At 47.0% G+C, this 23,021-nt stretch overlaps 1 protein-coding gene across 1 annotated transcript in view; it reads right to left on the bottom strand.

The window, feature by feature from the left end:
* LOC142149471 (receptor-type tyrosine-protein phosphatase S-like) overlaps window positions 1–22,043 on the bottom strand; it is a 418,525-nt gene extending 396,482 nt beyond the window's left edge. Inside the window, 2 exon segments of the mRNA XM_075204866.1 lie at window positions 9,625–9,767; window positions 21,956–22,043. Of these exon segments, the coding sequence (XP_075060967.1) occupies window positions 9,625–9,700 (76 nt within the window). The 5' untranslated portion in view covers window positions 9,701–9,767; window positions 21,956–22,043.
* Between the last annotated feature and the right edge of the window lie 978 nt (window positions 22,044–23,021).

Here is a 23,021-nt window from a genome sequence, read left to right as displayed (position 1 = left end):
TTGTTATATAGTACTCCCGTGGCGCGGGTATGTGTGAATGGATACACCTCAACTCCGTTTGAATTGGGCAGGGGTACTCATCAGGGTTGCCCTCTATCTCTGGCACTATTTGCCATAGCCATTGGACCACTGGCATGTCTTATTCACTCTCATCCGGGTATACGGGGCCACCCTGCTGGTGAAGTTACAGACACTATTGCTTTATATGTGGATGATATGCTATTGTTTCTGTTGGAGGCGGGTAGTTCCCTTGACAATCTCCTGGACACTGTGCATAATTGCGGGCATTACTCTGGAGTTAAAATTAATTGGGATAATTCCTGTCCATGGTGTTCTCCCAACTCAGCCCTCACCTGGTCACCCCATTAAATGGACGCTCCGCTTCAAGTACCTTGGTATATGGATCTCCCCGAGATCGTCAGACTATGTTAAATTAAATGTTGATCCCATTACTGATTATTTCAAACTTAGATCTCACGCCTGGAAACGTCTTCCATTGACTGTGACTGGAAGGATTAATCTTTTTAAAATGATAATGCAACCTAAATACTTATACGTATTACAGCATTCTCCCATTTATATTCCCAATAGAATTTTTCAACTCATAAAAAATCTCTTCCTTTGTGTGGGGTGATAAAAGGGCTAGGATAAAATTAAGTACTCTATGTAAGTCCAAGTTTGAAGGCGGTCTAGCTTTGGCTAAACGCAAACTATATTATATGGCGGCTCTGTTATCACATTAGATTGAATGGTTGGGGGGTGTGGCCTAACTGCCATTTTGGAAGGACGTGCAGGCTTGGAGCTCTGTGTCCCGGGACCCTGAATATCACCTTTTGGGGCCTGTTATCTACCCATTTCTGTTCAGAGGGCTGCCTAAATGCCGTGGGCACGGCTGAAACCTACAAGTGTCGCATTTGAGGCAGATCCGGTGGCTCCTTGCACAGGGAAGTGCTGCAGCCCGGCTGGTGTGTATGGTGTCACCCATCCTACCTTTCTGAGGATAGCTGCATGGTTCTTTGGCCTCCTGCCCTGCTCTTGGTGCCTCCCCGCCGGATGTGGGTCTGTGCTGGAGCTTGAACCGAGTGAGAAGACCGAAAATTAGCCACTTCCGGTCCGCGGAGGTGCACTTCCGGTCCGCGGCTGGGCACTTCCGGTCCACGGAAAACGGAGGCCAGATCCCCGGCCTAAAGTTGGAGACTCCTCGGGCACCACCAGTGTGGGAGAGGACCTCCTCAAACACCCATTGCAGGCGAAAACCGGAGGTCTTGGACACCCGTACATCCGGTTCGCACATTATTGTGCGCCTGCACTATTTCCGCACAAGGGACCGAATTCTCTTTGCGACCTGAGATCAATCTGCTCTCTCTTTCCAGAACATGGACATCCAGCTGTTTCAGGATCTTGCTCCCTCCACAATTCAGAAACGGAGAAACTTGCAGCCTGTTACTAGGATTCTGCGACAACATAATTTCCGGTATCGCTGGTGCTTCCCGTTTCAACTTCAGGTGTTTGCAGCCAACTCATCTTATTATATTAAAACGGTGGACCAAGGACAGGAACTATTGGCGAAATTGGACATCCTTCCCGTAACGATTGCTTCGCAGACCGGCTCTCCGAAGGCCCAACGATCAGCGCCTCCACAACCAGATGGGACCCGTTCCTCCCGCCGCAAAGTCCGAGATGCTACGCCGCCATGACGTGTCTTTTATTGTTACTGATCATTTCCTTTGCTAACGTTTCATCCCCACAGGTGGACTTCCTATACGGGTTGGAGCTCTGAGCTCCTTGTCTTCATCTACAGATATATAAGTTTTTCTATGTTGCCAGTTTGTTAGTATATTTATAGTGGTATTTGTTTGACATGGCGTTAAATTTGAAGTATCCTGTTGCTGCTATAATCTCTTGTGTTTTACTTTTGGTAAGGTGATCCCTGCTCCCTTTACTCCCCCTCCCTCCCTTATACTCTCCCCCCTCCCCCCCCCCCTCCCCTAAAGTTGAAGAATCTTAAAGTTCTAATACTAATATGTTGTTAATGCACACTTTTTTGCGGTTAGTTAATACTATTGCAGGGGAAAAGGAGAGAGGGAAGGAAGTTTTCTTTTTTCCCTTTTTTCTTTTTCTCTTCTTTTTGTTTGTCTTTTCTTAAGATTTTTTCATGGGTCTACGGTACTGGTCTCATTCCACTTTATACACAGGACCACCCCCCCACGCACCCTTTGATATTGTTATTTGTATTTAATCTCACTATGTTTTTGAACCCCTTCTGGGTTCCTTTCACACAGGGTTTACGCCCAATTGGGCTCCTTCTTCCTCTTCTCTTTTCTTTCTTTTCTCTCTACTCTCCTTTTTTACCTTTTCCTTTGCCTTCTCTCTGTTCTCAAGGACGGTTTAATAACTTATTCCATTCTTCCCCATCACTAGTCAAGCTGCCGGGCTTTATCACTTCTTCATTGCCATGGCCTTAAAAGTTTTTTCGATCAACGTCAACGGCCTCAACTCCCCTCGTAAACGTAGATTGAATGGTTGAGTGGTAGTGAAAATTGTTCCTTATTGGGCTTTATTGGTGAGTGGGTGGGGCCTCAGTTTACCCATTGCAGGTACTTTTGATGGGTTGGCTTCGAAGATCAGATGCCCCTATTACTGCCCAAGCAATTAGGATTTGGAACATAGCACACAAAATCCTTGGGGGGAATGGATTAGATGCAGACACTACGATCTGGTATAACGATGCCCTACCTGAACTGTGTGAATTGAGCGGGGATTGTTTATGGCGTCGTCTAGCGGTGTCCTCTTTGGGCCACCTCTACAGTAAGTCTGTTCAAATCTTTTGAACAATTTAGTAGAGATTTTCAGGTCCCTCAGAGGGCATTTTTTCGTTATTTGCAAATCAGACATTCTACCCTGTCACAGTTCGGAAACACACCCCTCATATTGCTAACTTCTCCAGTCAGATCGCTACTAGAGAGTATGAAAGGTTGTAGAGTAATTTCATCTGTGTATGCGGAACTTAACCATCATCAATCTTGCAATAGCTTATTACCTCAGAGCTAAGTGGGAATCCAATATTGGCATAATTGTAGAGGAGGAGTGGTGTAATATCCTAAAAAGTATAAATCTTGCCACTTCTTGTGTCCGTTTTAAACAAATTAATTTTTATATTTTACACAGGGTATATCACACTCCTATGTCCTTGGCAGCTATGGATGGGAAACAGAACACAACCTGCCCCAAGTGTGGGTTGCCAGGATGTGATTTCTGGCATCTATTATGGGACTGTCAGGGGGTGCACGATTTTTGGAGTAGAGTATGGAAGTGTATTGGTGAGGTTGTACCAGGGAGCCCCCCTCTGGAGCCTAAGTCATGTCTATATGGTATATCACTTGAAGACAACTTAAGTGTTCCTCTGTACAAATTTGTTTTTATAGCCTTAACTCTAAGTTATCATAGCGCGCAACTGGCTTGCAAACGTAAAACCAGATCTTTATAAATGGAAGGCCTTGGTAAACGACACTATGGTTAATGAGAGATACACTTACACTGCGAGACGGGTAGAACGCAACTATCATGAAATCTGGTCTGTGTGGTACGAATCCAGGCATAGATTAAAAAGGGTGGGTCCAGATTCTGCTTAGTGCAATAAGTAAAACTCGATTACCTCGAACTATGTAATTGTAATACTAACCTTACTAATTCTGCTCAAGAAAGTTTTGTAATTTCAGGTGGTGCCTGTGAAGTTTGTATTTACTTAAATGTTTGTGTGTGTGTGTGTGTGTGTGTGTGTGTGTGTGTGTGTGTGTGTGTGTGTGTGTATGTATGTATGTATGTATGTATGTATATATATATATATATATATATATATATATATATATATATATATATTCATATAGAAAAACAATAGATAATGCAGCGCGTAACTCTGAGGAGACGAACAAGTTCAAATAATGTCCCTTTGGGCAATTGGTAATCCTATGTTCAGGCGGCTGCTAAATCCCCACAAAGCCAGATGGTGGACTGGAATAAATCTAAAACAAAATAAGCGGGAGGGGGCGCCACATAGTATAATACTGCATATAAAAATACAGGATAATGTGCCAAAGAGCGAAATATAGGTCACCAAGTGGGTATAAACACACAGATATTATGGGTCAATCAATGAAGAAAGTGCACTCTGGAACACCGACACCAAGCCAATAAGTTATGCGTACCAGATATAAAAACTTTGACGCTTATCTGTAAAAGTAACTGGTATCTTCATGTGTCGGGATGAGTTCAGGTTCCCCTTCAGAACAATGGGATGCTTCACTCAGCAAATAGGATTCAAAGCTGACACTTCATATACCCTCAGTAATATCCAGTGTTATAGGATAGAAGAAACTCACATAGGGTAATACTGTATATCCACACATTTATTTTAAAAAAACAATACAGATGTACACTTTAAAATGAGCTTATCTGGGTATCTTTATACAAAGCCAAACCGTTAGAATCACCAATGGAGGCTCACCAACATGCTGCTGGATATAGAGTCAGTGGGCTCATAAGATACAGTCCTCAACACGTTTCGTCTAGTTAGAAAAAGATGGGCAGGAGAACCTTGAGGCCTATTTGAGCAGATAACTGCTAAACTGGGAGGTGAAGTATGCCACAATTGAGAAGGAATGTTTGCCCATTCTTTGGGCAGTGAAAAAACTACAACCTTATTTGTATGGATGACATTTTACTGTGGTGACTGATCATAATCCTGTAAAGTGGCTACAACACACGTAAGGGGAAAATGGCATATTGTTGTGCTGGAGCCTTGCCCTTCACATAATTCACAAGCAAGGAAAGGCTCACAGCAATGCGGATGGACTGTCTCGGGAGGAAGAGCCATATCCCTCAGGTCACCCCCGGTAACCCTGAGAGACTGCGGGACCAGGAGCAAAATCATTGGGACATGGCACAATGATTGCCTGCATGGACAAGGGCAGGAGGAGTGTGACTGGATCACTTATAAATAACCTATTTGTGGCTGGATCATGTAGAAATTATTTACTGTTGAAGTGTATTTCAATCAAAGGTGCAGGCACTAATGCAGTGGTTCCCAAACTTTTGCAGTTCGCGGCACCCTTAGAGTCTCCAAATTTTTTCAAGGCACCCCTCCAAAATAATTATTGAGCAGTCCTGTTTTAGAAGTAGTTAGGTCAAAAAATTGTAATAAGTATTTAGGTCAGGACAGAAATACTTATTTAGTTGTATGCAAAAATGCCCCCTCTGCATCCAGACACTCTGCCCTCAGGCACTCTGCCCCCTCTGCATCCAGACACACTGCCCTCTCTCACACTGCCCCCTCTGCCCTCTGTCACGCTGTCCCCCCTCCTCTGCCCTCTCTCACAATGTCCCCCTCCTCTGCCCTCTCACACGCTGTCCCCCTCCTCTGCCCTCTCACACGCTGTCCCCTCCTCCACTGCCCCCTCACGCTGTGTCCCCCTCCTCTGTCCCGCTGTCACCATCCTCTGTCACCAACCTCTGTCCCGCTGTCACCATCCTCTGTCCCGCTGTCACCATCCTCTGTCCCCCTCCTCTGTCCCACTGTCACCATCCTCTGTCACCAACCTCTGTCCCACTGTCACCATCCTCTGCCCCGCTGTCACCATCCTCTGTCACCAACCTCTGTCCCACTGTCACCATCCTCTGCTCTCCTCCTCTGTCCCGCTGTCACCATCCTCTGTCCCCCTCCTCTGTCCCACTGTCACCATCCTCTGCTCTCCTCCTCTGTCCCGCTGTCACCATCCTCTGTCACCAACCTCTGTCCCGCTGTCACCATCCTCTGCTCTCCTCTGCCCCGCTGTCACCATCCACTGTCACCAACCTCTGTCACCAACCTCTGTCCCACTGTCACCATCCTCTGCTCTCCTCCTCTGTCCCGCTGTCACCATCCTCTGTCCCGCTGTCACCATCCTCTGTCCCCCTCCTCTGTCCCACTGTCACCATCCTCTGTCACCAACCTCTGTCCCGCTGTCACCATCCTCTGCTCTCCTCCTCTGCCCTGCTGTCACCATCCTCTGTCACCAACCTCTGTCCCACTGTCACCATCCTCTGCTCTCCTCCTCTGTCCCGCTGTCACCATCCTCTGTCACCAACCTCTGTCCCACTGTCACCATCCTCTGTCCCCCTCCTCTGTCCCACTGTCACCATCCTCTGTCACCAACCTCTGTCCCGCTGTCACCATCCTCTGCTCTCCTCCTCTGCCCTGCTGTCACCATCCTCTGTCACCAACCTCTGTCCCACTGTCACCATCCTCTGTCACCAACCTCTGTCCCACTGTCACCATCCTCTGCTCTCCTCCTCTGTCCCACTGTCACCATCCTCTGTCACCAACCTCTGTCCCACTGTCACCATCCTCTGCTCTTCTCCTTTGCCCCGCTGTCACAATCCTCTGTCCCCCTCTTACCATCCTCTGTCCCCCTCCTCTGTCCCGCTGTCCCCCTCCTTTGCCACGATCCCTCTCACTCTGCCCCGCGCCAGGCGCCAGCCATAAAAAGAAACAAAACACAAACTTACCAATCCGTCGGGCGCCGGGACCCAGCAGTCTCCTCTCTCCTGCAGCTTGTTACTGACGTCGATATTCAGTGACAGCTGCCGGAGAGAGGAGGCTGCTGGGTCCCGGCGCCCGACGGATTGGTAAGTTTCTGTGTTTTGGTTTTTTTCATGTCTGGCCCGCGGCACCCCAGTGACAGCGCCGCGGCACCCCTGGGAGCCGTGACGCACAGTTTGGGAACCGCCGCACTAATGTATAATTTGAAATGCACTGATCGTGCTACATTGGGATGGGTTTTGTATGGAAGTGTCATTGGGATTGTAACTTTGCTAGAGGAAATCTGTTTGCTGATAGCAGAAAATGCTAAGTCTTTTTATGTGAAGTGACAAACAACTGTTTAGCCTGTATACCCAGCAGGGGGGCGCTGTCTGGCGTGGATGCATCTCAGATAATGCAAGCATCAAGTTTTAGCACATAACAGAATAGTGTAAATATTGTTAGCTTTGTATTGCATGTAAATCCATGTTTGGGAAACATATATCATATCCTGATACTAAAAATAACTCAGACCTCAGGGGACTGGCTTACCCTGTAAGGTTGTGTCCAATCTGTATAAAAAAAAAGTGGACTCCGGCGCCAGAGGGGATAAATCACAGGCATTAGGCACTGACTGAAAGTTTATTAATAAAAAAAATGTTTTATTGTAGTAAAAAGGTATTTTAATGTGGCTGAGTAGCACCCCACCGCCGGGGAGTGCAACTAGGTATATTTTAAATGTATGTGTGTGTAAAGTGATTATGTAAATGTGTATAATAAAGAAAGTACTTACCCTGTGCTGGGGCTGCAGAGGCAGCCCTGGATCCCCGGTATCGGTTAGTTACCCTTCACCGCAAGGACCCTATAACGTCCGTACGAGGCGGGGTCAGGGGGCAGGATCACAGACAGCGTTCCTAAAAATCAGATTCTGATCGTGGCTCTCTGGTTGGCAAGGCTTGCGGATAGTTCCGCTTCCCCTTACTCAAGTACACGAGGATACATAATGTGGCAGGGGAATGCTGGTGTGCAGTTGGGGGGACGTTAGAGGGACCTAACATGTTGTACAGGCGGGGCTTCCTCAAATTAGTACCTTAAGATCTTAGATGACTGTGTGCCCCTTCAACCTGACGTCATCGGACGCTGCCGGGATCGTTGGCTGCCGCAATTTATAAAGTCTCCGTTTCAAACCGTCAGTGTATGAACTCAGTCTGCGAAGAGGTCTTTGGTGTAATCATGCTAGGGTAAATACCATCGGGATTTCAAGAGTCGTTGTATAGTACCCAACCCAACTGTACACGGCATACAGGCATTACAAGGTGCAATAAGCAGAAGAGGTACAAAAGTTACAAACTCAGCAAAGAGCAGGTGCAAAGGCAAAGCGGTAAGAGTGACTACCAGTGCAGAAAAAGAGTGGGAGGGGAGTGAAGAAAGGAGGCTGAGCCTGAGCCCTTAAGTGTGGGTACCTGTGACAGGATGGACCGCCTATGCCACCCTGTCTGTTGTTGCGGGAACCGGCTAGGCTTACTTTGCCACTGTTCCCTTTCGTTATCTCAAATGCGCCCTCTTGGTGCAGAAGGAGGGGCTTACATGAGCTGCCACCACTGGACTCCTTACCGGCATCCAGTACTGGGTTTCGATGCTAGCATATCTTGTTGCTGGTGTACCTGGGCTGGTACTCCTGACCTCTTACTGTGGATCAGGGTTGCTGTGAATGGATCCCCCCTGGACTATCACAATGACCAGGGCTGCTGGGTAGCAGCCAGAGCGGTGGTACTGGAAAGCTTGGGTCCAAACCTCAGACAGCCGGCGAACGGATTAGATTTAGGGTCTAATGTGTAGATCATAGGAATACAGCGAGATTGAAGATGTTTCCAAGCAGGTCTTTGAAGCAAGATGTTTATTTGCTCACACTGGTTTGAGGTACCAGTGATCAGGTCAGATGTTGAAATCAGAACAACACTTACATGCTCACACAGCTCATCTATTATACAGTTCAGAAATAGTCTATTTTTAGAATCAAGATGTACCCTGCTTCCTAAAACATAGATTTACATGCATTTCAAGACTAACAAAATTTACACTTATCTATCAAATTCACTCTGGGCAAAAGGCCATACAGTAACGACCCCCTGCTGGGTCTTTGGCCAGAGCAGGCATGACACTTCATCACAAAACTTCATTAGCACTTCCTGTTATCAGACTTCCCTGCACATATGCCTAATTGGAGGTTTCCACTAGCAATCTTACAAATCCTAAACAATGACACTTCCATACTAAATACATCCCAATACACGCCAGACCTCCATCCATAAAGGCCTATTGTATCAGATATATGCATCAGAAATAAGGCATATCCATTAGTAAGGTGAAAACAGGAAAGACCAGTTTCTACCCTGGTCTCAGAAATAACTAACTATTTCCTATCTCAGAATATATACAATACAAAATATAAGTGCCTATGCAATTATTTAAATATGCTCCCTGTGATATTTCCCTTCAATAAATTGATACCATAAGTTATTTATGAGTGATCCAGTCACACAACTGAATATACAGATAGGCGTGTTATCGTATATATTTGGTACGTGCATACATATTTACACACCGGGTGCTCAGTGGTGTCACCATTTAGAACTATACACTTTCTCTGGTTCTTCTGCATCACTTGCTTGGTGTCTGGAGCCCTATAATTCTGAAGCTACATAGTCGGGAATCCTTACGTACTTAGCACACTTAGAATCTCATACATTGCTATTTGTGATATTTCTCAAGTACTACACGAGAAGGCGCCATTCTTCTTTTCCTTCTTCCAAGATTTTGTCCAGATTAAACATCTGGTCCTTGAAGGTTAGCTGCCAAACAAGATTGTTTCAAGATAAGACTGGTATTTAAGACTTTTTACTTCCAAATATTGGGTTAAGCGCCATCTTTATATCTTGTTACTGTGTAATATTATATATATATATATATATATATATATATATATATATATATATATATATATATATATATATATATATATATATATATATATATATTAAAAAAAAGTCAAACAATACTCCACTTACTGTCAGCCCTGAGTCCAGCAAGAAGGAGGAGATGGCCAATGATGCATACCAAGGCCACCATGCTGGGGTTGCACATGATCCTTTAACTTGATACTCCCTGGTTCAGTGCAGCCAAGATCATGGGTTCACACTGGCAGCAACATCTGCAAAAATAAAAGACATTTAGTTTAGGTTAAACAACTATATTAAATCCTAATTAAAAACAAAAACACAACACAACACACACACACACGATACATACCACAGTTGAAAAAGCCCCCCACTATATAAGCGCTATTGGGGCTCCTCTTAACTCCCCACTTCCTACTGCCCCACTTCACTCCTCCTTTATCTGGTGTCCTGCTTCTCTGCCCTTGCCTTCAAGTGGCATGTTTTTAGTTACTTTCCTGCCCTAATAGAAATAGCCCCTTTTTTTGGCCACCCAGGATATGAAACGGCTTGTTTACAAATAGCCTACAAAGTCTATTACAGATCGAAAGGAACAAAAAAAGTACAAACTTCTTTCTGCCTTTTCACACTCATAAAAAGAGCTTACTTACTTAGTATTTACATATGTATTATCAAAAAAAGACAAACATTAGAATAAAAACAGGAAAACACAATGACAGGGCTTGCATCTACTCCCCCTCCCAAAAATGTGTTGTATAAATAAGCTACTATAGCATACAAAAGGAAAATAAAATAAATATTACAGATACTTGCATTTGAATTAATATATCATATGACTACACATAACTAGTCAATTGGTGAACGTAGCACATTAAAAAGGACAGAAACATTGTAAGTGTAAAATGGGCATTTTGAACAACCGTGTAGATCACTATTTTCTGAGGTTCTGAATATTCTAAATTGCTCATCTTAATTAAAATCTAAATGATGATGAGCCATACTTAACCACTGGAAAAGAGGAATTGAAAATTGCATATTTTATGATTAATTGGGGAAACAATTTAAACAAGATGTGGCAGGATGTATCACCTATGCCACCCTGTCTGTTGTTGCTGGGAATCGGCTGGGCTTACTTTGCCACTGTTCCCTTTCTTTGTCCTTAACCGCAGTTACAATGCTGCCACCACTAAATTCCTTCATGGCATCCAGAACAGAGTTCCTTCTGGGCAACTGTCGCTTCTAGGGTACCCCCTTGCTAGTACATCTGGGTTGGTACCCCTGACCTCTTCCAATTGATCAGGGTTGCTGTGGATGGATCCCCCCCTGGCCCATCACACTGGCCAGAGCTGCTGGGTAGCGGACAGGGAGGTGGTACCGGAAAGCTAGGTCCAAACCTCAGTACAGACGTAAACGGATTAGAGTTGGGTCTAATTTGCAGGTCACAGGAATTTCAGCCTGGAAGAAATTGTCCAGCAGGTCTTTGAAGCAAGTGATGTTTATTTTCTCAAGTGCCCTGATAAGGACAGTTTACACTGGTTTAAGGTACCAGTGATTAGGAGGTCAGAAGAAACAAGAATGATTTTTATACAAAACAGTGCCTTTTTTTTTTTTTTTTTTACACACAATTGGAGACTAGTCTTAGCAGGAAGTAAGCTGTCCTTCTGTCTCTAACCAATTTGGGTTGATTCATGCAGACTGCATGTGAATCAACCCAGAGAGGTCAACACCTTTTACATAGAAACTAGTGGCAGGGGGGAGTATATTTCCCACCTGTCCACGAGCTGCCAGGGAGAGGGGGACTCGGCCCTCTCTCCTCCCCTGATGTCTGTCTGTGGAAAGAGATTTATCTTTTAAATCTCCCTGTGACTGGATCACTATTAAATAACTTTTGGTAAAAATGTATTTAAAGCTAATAGCACGGGGCACTTATTTTATGTATGGCAATGCCAGTATTTTTGATATTGTGTATATTGTGATATAGGAAAATTTTTATTTCTGAGACCAGGCTAGAAACAGTTTTTTCTTGTTTTCACCTTACTATAGGAAATGCCTATTTCTGATGCATATATCTGACACAATGAGCCTGTGTTTACCAAGCCTTTGGTGTATTGTGGTTTAAGGAAGTGGCTTGTTGTAAGTCCTTCCGTTGATCTGTGGAAATGTGTATTCGGCCACTGTCTGAAATATTCATGCCAGTTAGACCTTTTGACTTGCTAGTGAGACTCCTGTCTCTGAAATAAGATTTAGGAAATCACAGCAAGGTTTTTTAAGAATTTCATAGCGAAGTGTAAATTTTGTTAGCAATGAAATGCATGTAAATTTCTGTTGGTGCGAATAGAGTATATCCTGTTTCTAAAAATAGACTATTTCTGAACTGTATAAAAGAGGAGCTCTGTGAGCATGTTAGTGTTCTTCTGAATTGTCATCTGACCTGATCGCACTGGAACCTTCCACCAGTGTGTGTGAGCCAATAAACATCTTGCTTCAAAGACCTGCTTGGAATCATCTACAATATTGCCGTTTTCCTGTGATCTACAGATTAGACCCTAAAATCTAGTCCATTCTCCGGCTGTCTCTGCGGTTTGGACCCAAGCTATTCCAGTGCCAACGCTCTGCGCTACCCAGCAGCCCTGGTTAGTGTGATAGGCCAGGGGGGATCCCTTCACAGCAACCCGGATCCATAGTAAGAGGTCCGGAGTTACCAGCCAGGTACACCAGCAAGGAGACACGCTAGCAGCGTCAGTTACGCAGAAGAAACCCGGTTCTGGGTGCCGGTATAGGAGCCCAGTGGTGGCAACAGGCCCCTCCCACTGCGACAGGAGGGGCGTATTCTAAATAACGAAAGGGAACGGTGGCAAAGTAAGCCCAGCCGGTTCCTCGCAAAAACAGACAGGGTGGCATAGGCGGTCCATCCTGTCACAGATTTCTGGTGGCAAGCGGCGGGATAAACCCGGGCGGCTTTTCGTGCAGCAGTCAGGAGAGCCGAGTTATTCAAGAGAGGAATAACTGCAGCCAGGAGAACGCACAGGATGTCTAAGTACAGTAAAGTGTCCAGGGCGGACCTGGAGATACTGTGCCAAACAAAGAAGCTAGAAATTCCTTACACAGCGACAAGGAGCGAAATGAAAAAGGCACTGAGAGCCTGGGATGCGCAGTATGGGTCAGCAGATGAGGAAGCTGACAGTGACCTGGAGGAGACTGTCAGGATATCCCAGGTATGACCACGGAGAGAGGGTAAATGGTTATAGTGGCTTTATTAAGAAACACAGATAACAGTCCACCATGGATTGTGGCACGAATATAGGAGGTGAAAAGGCAAAGCAACAGTTCAATGGGAACAACAATGTAGAAGACTAAACTGATCCGATAGATGGTAGAAGGAACTTGATAGGAGTGTCAGCCTTGCAGACAAATAAAGTAACAGGTACTTGAATAGATTGTCAGCTTTGCAGACGAGTAGAATCGAATAGTTGGTACCTGAGTAGAGAGAGCAACAATAGCAGATCTTGGAATAGCGGTGCACTGCAACCACGGGTAAATCTCACAAAGGAAGTCCAGTCCTGATGAAAGACCTGAACTCACAGAACTTGGTAATGCAGACAGGAGCTGACAACTTGGTAATGCAGACAGGAGCTGACAACCTGGTAATGCAGACAGGAGCTGACAACCTGGTAATGCAGACAGGAGCTGACAACCTGGTAATGCAGACACGAGCTGACAACCTGGTAATGCAGACAGGAGCTGACAACTTGGCAATGCAGACAGGAGCTGACAACCTGGTAATGCAGACAGGAGCTGACAACTTGGCAATGCAGACTGGAGCCGACAACTTGGCAATGCAGACTGGAGCCGACAACTTGGCAATGCAGACTGGAGCCGACAACTTGGCAATGCAGACTGGAGCCGACAACTTGGCAATGCAGACTGGAGCCGACAACTTGGCAATGCAGACTGGAGCCGACAACTTGGCAATGCAGACTGGAGCCGACAACTTGGCAATGCAGACTGGAGCCGACAACTTGGCAATGCAGACTGGAGCCGACAACTTGGCAATGCAGACTGGAGCCGACAACTTGGCAATGCAGACTGGAGCCGACAACTTGGCAATGCACACAGGAACAAAACACATGGAAATGCTCACAGGAGTGACCTGATGATCTGGCCCAGACCGTTAGAAGCAGGCAGGTTTGTATAGGCCTCATGCAGGTGATACCACTCCCAGTGATCAAGGAAAATAATCAAAGTAGCACAGTGACCCCTTTGGTGGGCAGTGGTACTACAAGTAGAATACATAACAAATCCAATAAAGTCACTGCAGACAGCAGCTGCAGAGTGCAAGTCGTGACAGAGACATTAACTTCACGGCCAGAGGTATCTGCAGTAACATCCCAGAACACAGCACCTGTTTTCAGCAACAATCCTCTCCCACAGAGTGATCCAATGATGCAAGTTCAACAGCATGATGAGGATAATTTTTCTGTACTAATGCAGCAGCTGGGGTCCCAGGGAGACAAAGCAACTGAGGCGGAATGGTTGCTTATCATCAAGTTGTGGGGCAATCAGTGGGCACCCCCTCCTGCAGCAGCCCATGAGCTGTCATCCGCTGCGCCCAGATTGGCATCTATGCACTTTTCCAAATTTGATGACACTGTTGGAGATATTGATGGACATTTGCAGGTGTTTGAAATGTCTTGTAGCCTCCATGACTTGCCCAAAAAGGAGTGGGTAAAGTATCTGGTTCCCACGCTACAAGGATGTGCAGTGGAAGCTTATCGCAGAGTGGCCCCAAAGGACTGTGCGGACTATGACGTGGTAAAACGGGCCCTCCTTAAGCGTTATGTTATTACCCCGGAGACCTATAGGCAGAAATTTCGGGACTTGGCTAAAAGCACCCACATCAGCCATGAGGAATTTGCCAACCAGTTGCGGCAGTTGGCAATAAGATGGATTAATGGATCTGACGCCAAGTCCTGGGAAGAATTAGTAGACTTAATTTGCAGAGAGCAATTTCACCGCCGGTGCGCGCCAGAGGTGAAGGAGTGGGTATGGACCGTAGCCCAGCAACCCTGGAAAAAGCGGCCCAGCTAGCGGATCAGTATGTGGCAGTAAGACCACACTGGCAGAAGCGCCAGGTTAACAGCCAACCCCAAAGGACTGTACAATCAGGGGGACACCCCTCTACTACTCACCCCCAAAAGCAAGTACCTAACCCTTCGGGTACCATTCGCCAGCCACCACCCCGTCCTGTCCCTGGGAGTTATCAGAGACCACCGGAGCCTTGGCTGGAGAAAAAGTGCTACAGCTGCATGAAAATCGGTCATGTAAGGATGGACTGTCCTACAGCCCCAGCACCCCAGACTCGTGCCCCTAATCCGAGTCCTGGGGCCCGGCTAACTTGCTTAACTGGTGAAGGTGAGCCATTAGAAACTGTTTCCACCCCTGCCAACCCAGTGGAGTGTGGCGTGTCTGAAGGTGACTCAACGGAGAGAGTCACCTGTGTGTCCAAAAGCCCCCAAAAACATGTGGAGAAACCTGCAGCCGGTCCAAGTGGGACACCTGCAGGGTGAAGGACTGAGAGACTCAGGGGCCTCAATTACTGTTGTGAGTCCCCATCTTATTAATCCTGCTGCAATATTGTAGAATCGCACTGCCAAGGTTATTGTGGCAGATGGACTTGAAAAAGAAGTGCCTGTAGCAAGGGTGTTTCTGGACTGGGGAGATGGCCAGGAGTTGCGAGATGTTGCTGTTATGGATGGCCTCCCAACTGATGTGATTTTGGGCAACGATGTTGGGGGTGGAATTGTTACCGCATTTCTGAACTCTCTTACCCGGAGCCAAGCTGCTAAGCTACAGACCTCAGGATCTACACCTGCACAGCCCAGCCCAGAGGAAAAGACCACAGCTGCTACAACACAGCCATCACCTGCAGCCACAACTTCAGCCAGCCCAGAGGAAAAGACGACATCTGCCATTTCTTCAGGAAACAGCCAGCCCTTTGCCTCTGAAAAAACTACGTCCCCTAGCTACGCAGAGGATGTTGTCTCTTGCCAACCTGATCTTGTGGGGGCGCCCGGTGATGCTCCTGTCCATAGCAGTATGCCAGCTCCAGCGGTGAGTATAGCTGACCACACTGACCTCCCTTTAACTGACCCTAGTCACCCCAACATAGACCCCCCTGCAGCAAATCCTGACTTAGATGATAGTGAGGGACGCAGGGAGGAGTTCAGGGCAGTGCAGCTCTCTGATCCCTCACTGGAAGGCATGAGGCGCCAGGCTGGCAGCAGCTTTCCAGTGACGGAGGTAGGGAGTGGGACCTGGCGTAAAGGGTTGTTGTACCGTGTAGCTAGGAAGGTAGATGGGGATAGACCAGTCCGGGAACAAATTCAACTGGTGGTACCACGGGGGTTTCATGCGCAGCTAATGTCAGTCGCCCATGAAATCCCTATGGCGGGACACCAGGGCAGAGACCGAACACTGAAGCGCCGGACACAGAACTTCTTCTGGCCTGGAATGTCGGATGACGTCCGGGCCTACTGTAAGTCCTGTGATGTGTGTCAGCGTCTTGGGCGCCCCAGTGCTCGTGCTCCCCTCAGGTCCTTGCCAATAATTGGGGAACCTTTTCAGCGAGTGGCTGTGGACATAGTAGGTCCCCTGCCTGTGCCCAGTAGATCGGGGAAGAGATACATCCTCACCGTGGTGGACTACACTACCAGGTATCCAGAGGCTGTAGCTCTGTCCTCCATAACTGCGGAAAAGGTATCGGATGCGCTGCTAGGAGTATTTAGCAGAGTAGGGTTCCCTAGTGAGATCCTAACCGATCAAGGGACACAGTTCTTGAGTGGACTGGTCCAGTGTCTCTGGGCAAAGTGTGGAGTGCGGCAACTCCATACTGCCCCCTACCATCCCCAGACTAACGGACTGTGCGAGGGGTTCAATGGCACTCTGAAGCACATGCTACGGGCATTTGTAACTTCAGAGGGAGGACTGGGAACGCTACCTGCCGCACCTCCTTTTTGCTTATCGGGAGGTGCCGCAGGAGTCTACTGGTTTCTCCCCCTTTGAATTCCTATATGGCCGCAGAGTTCATGGACCTCTTGACCTTTTCCGGGAGTCTTGGGAAGGGGAGCTACCCACACAGGATGTCTCTGTGGTGGAGTATGTGTTGAAGCTCAGGGATCGGTTAGAGAATCTCATGGGGCTAGTGCAGGCTAACCCAGCGGAAGCGCAGGCGAAACAGAAGACTTGGTATGATCAGTGCGCGCGTGCCAGAGTGTTTGAAGTAGGGCAGAAGGTCCTTGTTCTGATGCCCACGCGCCAGAACAAGCTCCAGGCTGCCTGGGCTGGACCGTACACGTTCTCAAAACGCCTGAGTGACATCACTTACTTGGTGTCATTTGATAGCGACGGTAGGCGGCAGCGGACCTACCACATAAATATGTTGAAGGCATACCACGAGCGCGTGGAGTCGGTAGCAGCGGTTTGCTGCTTACCAACTGAGGAACCAGGAAGTGGCCCACTACCTGACCTCTTCGCGGATGCCAGAGAGGAAGGTGGTGTAGAGGACGTAGGCTGGGATGAGCATTTGAGTGCCTGCAAGAGGGAGCAGCTTGAGGAAGTGCTGTGGCCCTTTGCGACCCAGTTCAGTAGGAAGCCCGATCGGACTTCCTTGGTGATGCACCATGTGGACACTGGTGAGCATAGGCCAGTTAGACAACCCACTTATCGGGTCTCACCAGAGGCCAAGGAAAGCATATACAAGGAGGTACAGGAAATGCTTGCGCTAGGGGTGATCCAGCCTCATTCTGGTTTCAGCAGCAGCAGAGACAGGACGTATCTGTGTGTGCTAGTGAGAACCAGAGAGATCCCTGGGACAGCGCCCAGGGAAGCATGGAGGATCCTGGGGGAGGAGTGGAGGAGACTCCCCAGGCTTCAGGGCCTACTCTGGGCCCAGAGACCAGGAAGCAAGTCTGTGGGGAGAAGGTGGAGGCGAGTCCCAAGGCTTTGAGGCCTTGTCCAGGCCCAAGCCCAGCAAAGCAAGATCATGCTGGATTTTTAGCCGGGAGAAGGCAGGAAACATCTGATACTCAGCCTGTGGAAGATAAAGTACATCTGGATAAAGATTTGAGTGGAGAAGTAGTTACTAAATCTGCTACAAAATCAGGTAAATCCACCCTGTCTTTACAGCCTATGCAAAGTTTGAATGCAGCAAAACAAGATCATGCTGGGATTTCAATGGAAGTAAAGCAGGGGAATTGTTGTGGTTTGAATGTGGAAGATAAAGATCCTGCTAAGGGAAAATTAGGGGCTGAAAAGAGCATGAGAGACACTGATGAGACTGTGTGTCCCCCTTCATCATCTGTGTTGCCTTTGAGCAAAGTGGAAGAAACAATGGACAGTGAAAAGCAGCTTGTAAGTAAAACTCAGTCTGCAGTGTTTAACAGTGATATGGCTGGTGAGGGGTTAACCAGTCAGCCTATGTGTAATGAAGGTTATACCCGCTGCACTCCCTCTCCATCATGTACTATGTCAGTTATGGAAATTCCCCAGGCCACTCTGTGGCTGGAGTGGCAGACATTGCAGATGTTAACAAAAAATTGGCTATTCACCGTGAAGGGGTCACTGCAAAAGTTGAATTACCAGATTCTGGTCAAAGTGAAGCTGTGCAAGCCTTATCTGCAGGGCTCTCCTACATCCTGTTTCCATCACTTTTAACTGCGCTCTCCAGCTACTCAGTTCACCTCCTCTCTAACCCTCTGCCCTCTGTCTCCTCTCGCTTCTCTCCACTCCCCTCTGTGACTCTTTACCTGTCATCCGTGCCCACCCTCTTGGGCAATAGTTACCTGCCTGTACTCATTTTTCCCCTCCCTCTCTTTCTTGCTGTGACTGAGCCCCAGAGTTATAGTGCTTACTGTTACTTGAACTGTGCTGTTTCACCTTGTACTGTGCCATTGTTTGTCCTTGTACGGCGCTAAGGATACTTTGTGGCGCCCTATAAATAAAAATTAATAATAATAATAATATCTGACAAAAAGCAATCCAGTGCTGACAGGGAATCCTTTTCCAATGCAGAGTGTGATGCTACGGCAGTTGTGAATAATATTAAACTAAGTGCTTCAGATGTCTGTCTTCCAGAGTCAGAGCCCAGCGGTGTTGATGAGGCAACAGTAAACGAACAAATCCAAAAACTGGAATCTGAAATATTAAAGCTAAAAAGGCAAATCCTGCAGAAAAAGAGAAAGAGGAATAATGTTTATAGTAGAGACCGAGCTGCTATCTCCCTAGAGATTGAAGACATGGATGCAACCCTCAAAAGGAAAGAGCAGCGGCTACAAGCTTTATTTTCAAGTATGCAAACTGTGGCATCCGAGTAATCTATGTCTGAAAGAGAGGACTCCTCGGTACCCTTGCCTGACAATTTGACAACCTCAGAGACTGTTACAAACTCGGTGTCTCTGTATGATAATATCAGGGTCTTGGAGGGAGAACCGCCAATGAAGGAACCGGTGGGGACTGCAGGTGGTGTGGGGGAGAGAGTAGGTGTGACCGCAGTTACTGTGGCTGACCCAGCGTTCACTATCCCCACGTCACTTCCGGCAAAAACTGGAAGTCACGGTACCGGTATCCTGAGCGCGGCTATGGCAGATAATGCCGTTCTGAGTCCTCCTTGTGTGAGCCTGTCAGATCCGTTGGCCCAGCGTTTGCCTGTAGATGGTGAGTCCCCTTGTTTACAGCTTAAAGCGGAGGTTGCCTCCGGGAGCGAAAGGGGTGTGGCTGAGGCACCGGAGGTACAGAGTGTGTCATCTAATGTTAAACATATTGATAAGCATACAGTGTCTGTTGCCAGCAATGTTGAAACTAGTGGTGTCGTCTCCATTGGCAACAGGGGCGTGGCCAAAACTCAGAAGGTACAGAATATTTTGTCAAATGAAAAATCTATTGATAAGCTTACTGTATCAGATATTAATAATGTTGAAACCAGTGGTATTGTCTCCAGGAGTAAAGGGGGCATGTCCAAAGCTTCCGTGGTACAGAATATGTTGCCAAGTGTAAAATCTACTGATAATATTTCTGTGTCTGCAGTTTGTAATGTTGAAACTAGGGATGTTCAGAAAAAAGTAATTGAGACAATTTTTGGTCCATTGAAAATGTTAGATAGAACAAAAGGGGCTTTGAAGTTAATTGAAAATGCAATAGAAGAAATGCCAAATATGATGCCTGAAGCAGGTTGTTCTAGCAAACAGAATGTTGATACAAATCAGGCTTCAGTTCCTAAAGAGAGTGGCTTGGGAGCCCAAAGGGTTAATGTAACAAATGTACTTTCTGCTTCAAATCAGGCTATTGTGAACGATGGTCCTACTGTAACCATTACCTGTCCAGTAAACAATCCCCATCCAGCCCCTATTCCTATGCCTGGTACAGTGTCCTATGCAGGAGTTGTGTCTGGGGGGGCAAAGCAAGGTGCATCAGTAATACCTCCTGGGGGACAGCCTCCCAAGAGACATAACGTAGTTCAATTAAAATTTGTAGGAAATGATCCCCCAAATAGAGCAGATTTTTAAAAAATCTTTCTGCTTTTGGATTTGTGGCTGCGGATCTGTTTGCCTGCATCCACCCAGTCGGGTCACCAGAGTATGATGTCAGTTTTTATTCTTATGGCGGTTTGCAGGCTTTTTGGACCCGTTGGGCGGGATGCAGGGGAACAGATCCGTGGTCAAAATTTAGAGCTATTCCTGTTACAAAACAGGAACGTGTGAAAATAACGATTTTGGTGAGGAATGATTCTTTACCCTCATCTGACCTCACATTTTGGTTAAAGAGATATGCAACTCTGGTTTCTTCTTTAGTCAAGGTACCTGATCCTAGCTATGGTGTCTGGGGTGGCGGATGGTCAGCCATGGTTGATCTACGGTGCACGGAGGCTGGCCTGGTGCATATACCATCGGCTGCGTTCATAGGGCGTGACAGAATACAATGCTTTTATCCAGGTCAGCCGAGGATGTGCCACCGTTGTGGGGATTTCCGCCACCTCAGTGCCAACTGCCCCTCCCAAAAGTGTGGTCACTGTGGTAAAGTGGGGCATGAGGCTAGAGGTTGTGTAAGAATATGCTGTAATTTGTGTGGGGAAATGGGGCATCCGTTTAGCAGATGCCCTCATGCATCACATAATAACAGTGGGTATATCCCTGATGCAGAGTTGGTTAGAGTAGTAGAGGACATAGAGGCAAGGGAAGTGGTGTTGGTAGAGGGGTGTTCTACTTTGAAGATTGTTACCGCTAATCCTGCCCTTCCATTAGTTCAACAACAGCCAAGTACTTCAGCTTCTGCTCTCTCTAAGGTGACTAAAGAGCAATCTTTTGTTGTGCAAGGTAGAAGGGGGAAAAGAAATCAGGCTAAGGAAAAAGGCAGTGATGGTCTAGTGTTATCAAATAGGTTTTTAGTTTTTTCGAGTGATGAGGAAATGGAAGGGGAGGTGGTTAGGTCAGGGTAAGGTGAACTGAGTTTCAGACCAAAAGTGACTAGAAAACGCAAGAAGATTGGGGCCTTTGAATATAGAAAACCTAAGGATAAGTCTGATGTACAGGGTAAAATATCGTTAATTAAGACATCTAAAGAAGAGTTTCTAAACCAGCCAGTCATTTCTCTCCCCAAGTCCTTTACTGTGGAGGAGTTGGCTCCGGTTACTATTCCTCCGGGTCCCTCTGATCTGGAGGGTAAGGGGTCTGACCTGAAAGTGAATAGTCAGACTCTCGTCTTCTCACCCCCCCCCCCCCTGTTATCATCAAATCAGGTTTCTCAGTCCCAGGGAGACCCCCTGACCCACAGAGGGTGGTATTGGAACCCTTGGTGGATGACAATTTGAGTCCTGTTGATAGTGTAGATAAGATGGTGGGTGATGAGTCTTCTTTGGTTAGGTCTGGTGGGGTGGTCCCAGTAGGGGGAAGAGATAGTACTCCAGGAAGGTGACACATTGCCAGTGGGGGTCAGTTTTAAAAGGTGGGGATCTTCTGATGAAGATTCTGTGAAACAAGTAAAGAAGAAGTAATCAGGATCCTACTTGTATAACTCTGAAGGATGGCTTCCCAGCCCATAAGGTTTGCCACCATTAATGTGGCATCCATTCTGTCCGAACGAGCTCGTTACATGGCCTTTGATTTTTTTCAGCACGGTTGAGGCTGATTTTTTATTTTTGCAGGAGACCAGAATAGGCCGGCTTGCCAACCTACACAAAGCCAAGAGAGAGTGGAGGCGTGGGCCCTCATATTGGTCTCTTGCGGCCGAGCCGCACGGTGGGGTGGCGGTATTTTTTATGAAAACTGTCCAACGAGTTATAGAACTCAAAGTAGGTAGCTGGAGGTCTAGAATAAATAGTTTTTTTGTTAAGGAGAGCTCGAAAACTTTGGCTCCAGAGCTAAAGCCAGTAGAGTTCTCTGACCACATTTACCTCAGTGTATCCTTGAATGCCTCAGAGACTCTTCAGAAAGGTAGGGGCCTTTGGCGCCTGAACTCTAAGCTCCTAGAGGAAGAGGTGATAAGACAGTCCTTTAGGGACTTCTTTGAATCCCAAGTGACGCTTTTGGAGGCAGGGTGGAGTAGGTCAGAGTGGTGGGAGATATTTAAAAAGAGGACCCGGGGTTTCTTCCGTGACCTGGTAGCTAGAAATAACTTGCTAAGAGAAAATACCTATTCAGCGTTAAGAAGGAAACTTGGGATTCCTGATCTCTGAAAAGGGAGATGGTGGGGAAATCTCCCGAGTGAAGGCTCAGATGAGGGAGATGCAATATGACCGGTATGCTTCCTTGGTTCTGGAGAGGGATTACGGGAAGTACCACTCATCCGATCCTTACTTGAACTGTAGGAAGTCAGTAGATATGAAAGAGGTGAGGGGTCTGTACGATGCTGGGGGTGTCCTCAGAGAAAACAGGGAGGACATCCTTGGTGTTGTGCAGTCTTTCTACTCTGATCTCTTGTCTGAGAAATCACTAGACAGAGAGAAGATGAACCATTTCCTGAGGGAGACATCTGGTCTTGAGGATCTCAGCAGTTCGCTTGAGTCTTTGGGCAGCGAGATAACGGTGGATGAAGTCAGAATGGCCATAGACGAGTTGTCTAAAAAGAAATCTCCAGGCCCGGATGGTTTAAACTCCGAGTTCTTTAAGATCTTTGTGGACATTCTGGCTCCACGCCTCGTGGAGGTTTTTAATGAGAGCCTGGAGAGAGGTTTATTACCTCCCTCCATGAGGGTTTCCGCACTTATTTTGCTGTCCAAAGGGAAGGATCAGTCGCGTATTGAGAACTGGCGCCCCATAGCCCTTCTCAATACCGACAGAAAGATTTTGGCAAAGGTACTTTTTAATAGACTGATGCAGATCTCCGGTCAAATGCTTTCCCCCTCACAGCATTGCACTGTGAAAGGCCGAAGTACCTTCAGTGCTGTCCTGGGGGTCCGGGAGGCCATTGAGTGTTGGCGGGCTGAGAAGTGGGGAAAGTATCTTTTAGCTCTGGATCAG

Source organism: Mixophyes fleayi, chromosome 1, assembly GCF_038048845.1.
Source record: "Mixophyes fleayi isolate aMixFle1 chromosome 1, aMixFle1.hap1, whole genome shotgun sequence".
In the NCBI taxonomy this organism is placed as follows: Eukaryota; Metazoa; Chordata; class Amphibia; order Anura; family Limnodynastidae; genus Mixophyes; species Mixophyes fleayi.
The sequence above is the reverse complement of the archived record's forward strand: the minus strand, read 5'-3'. Positions and strand labels throughout refer to the sequence as shown.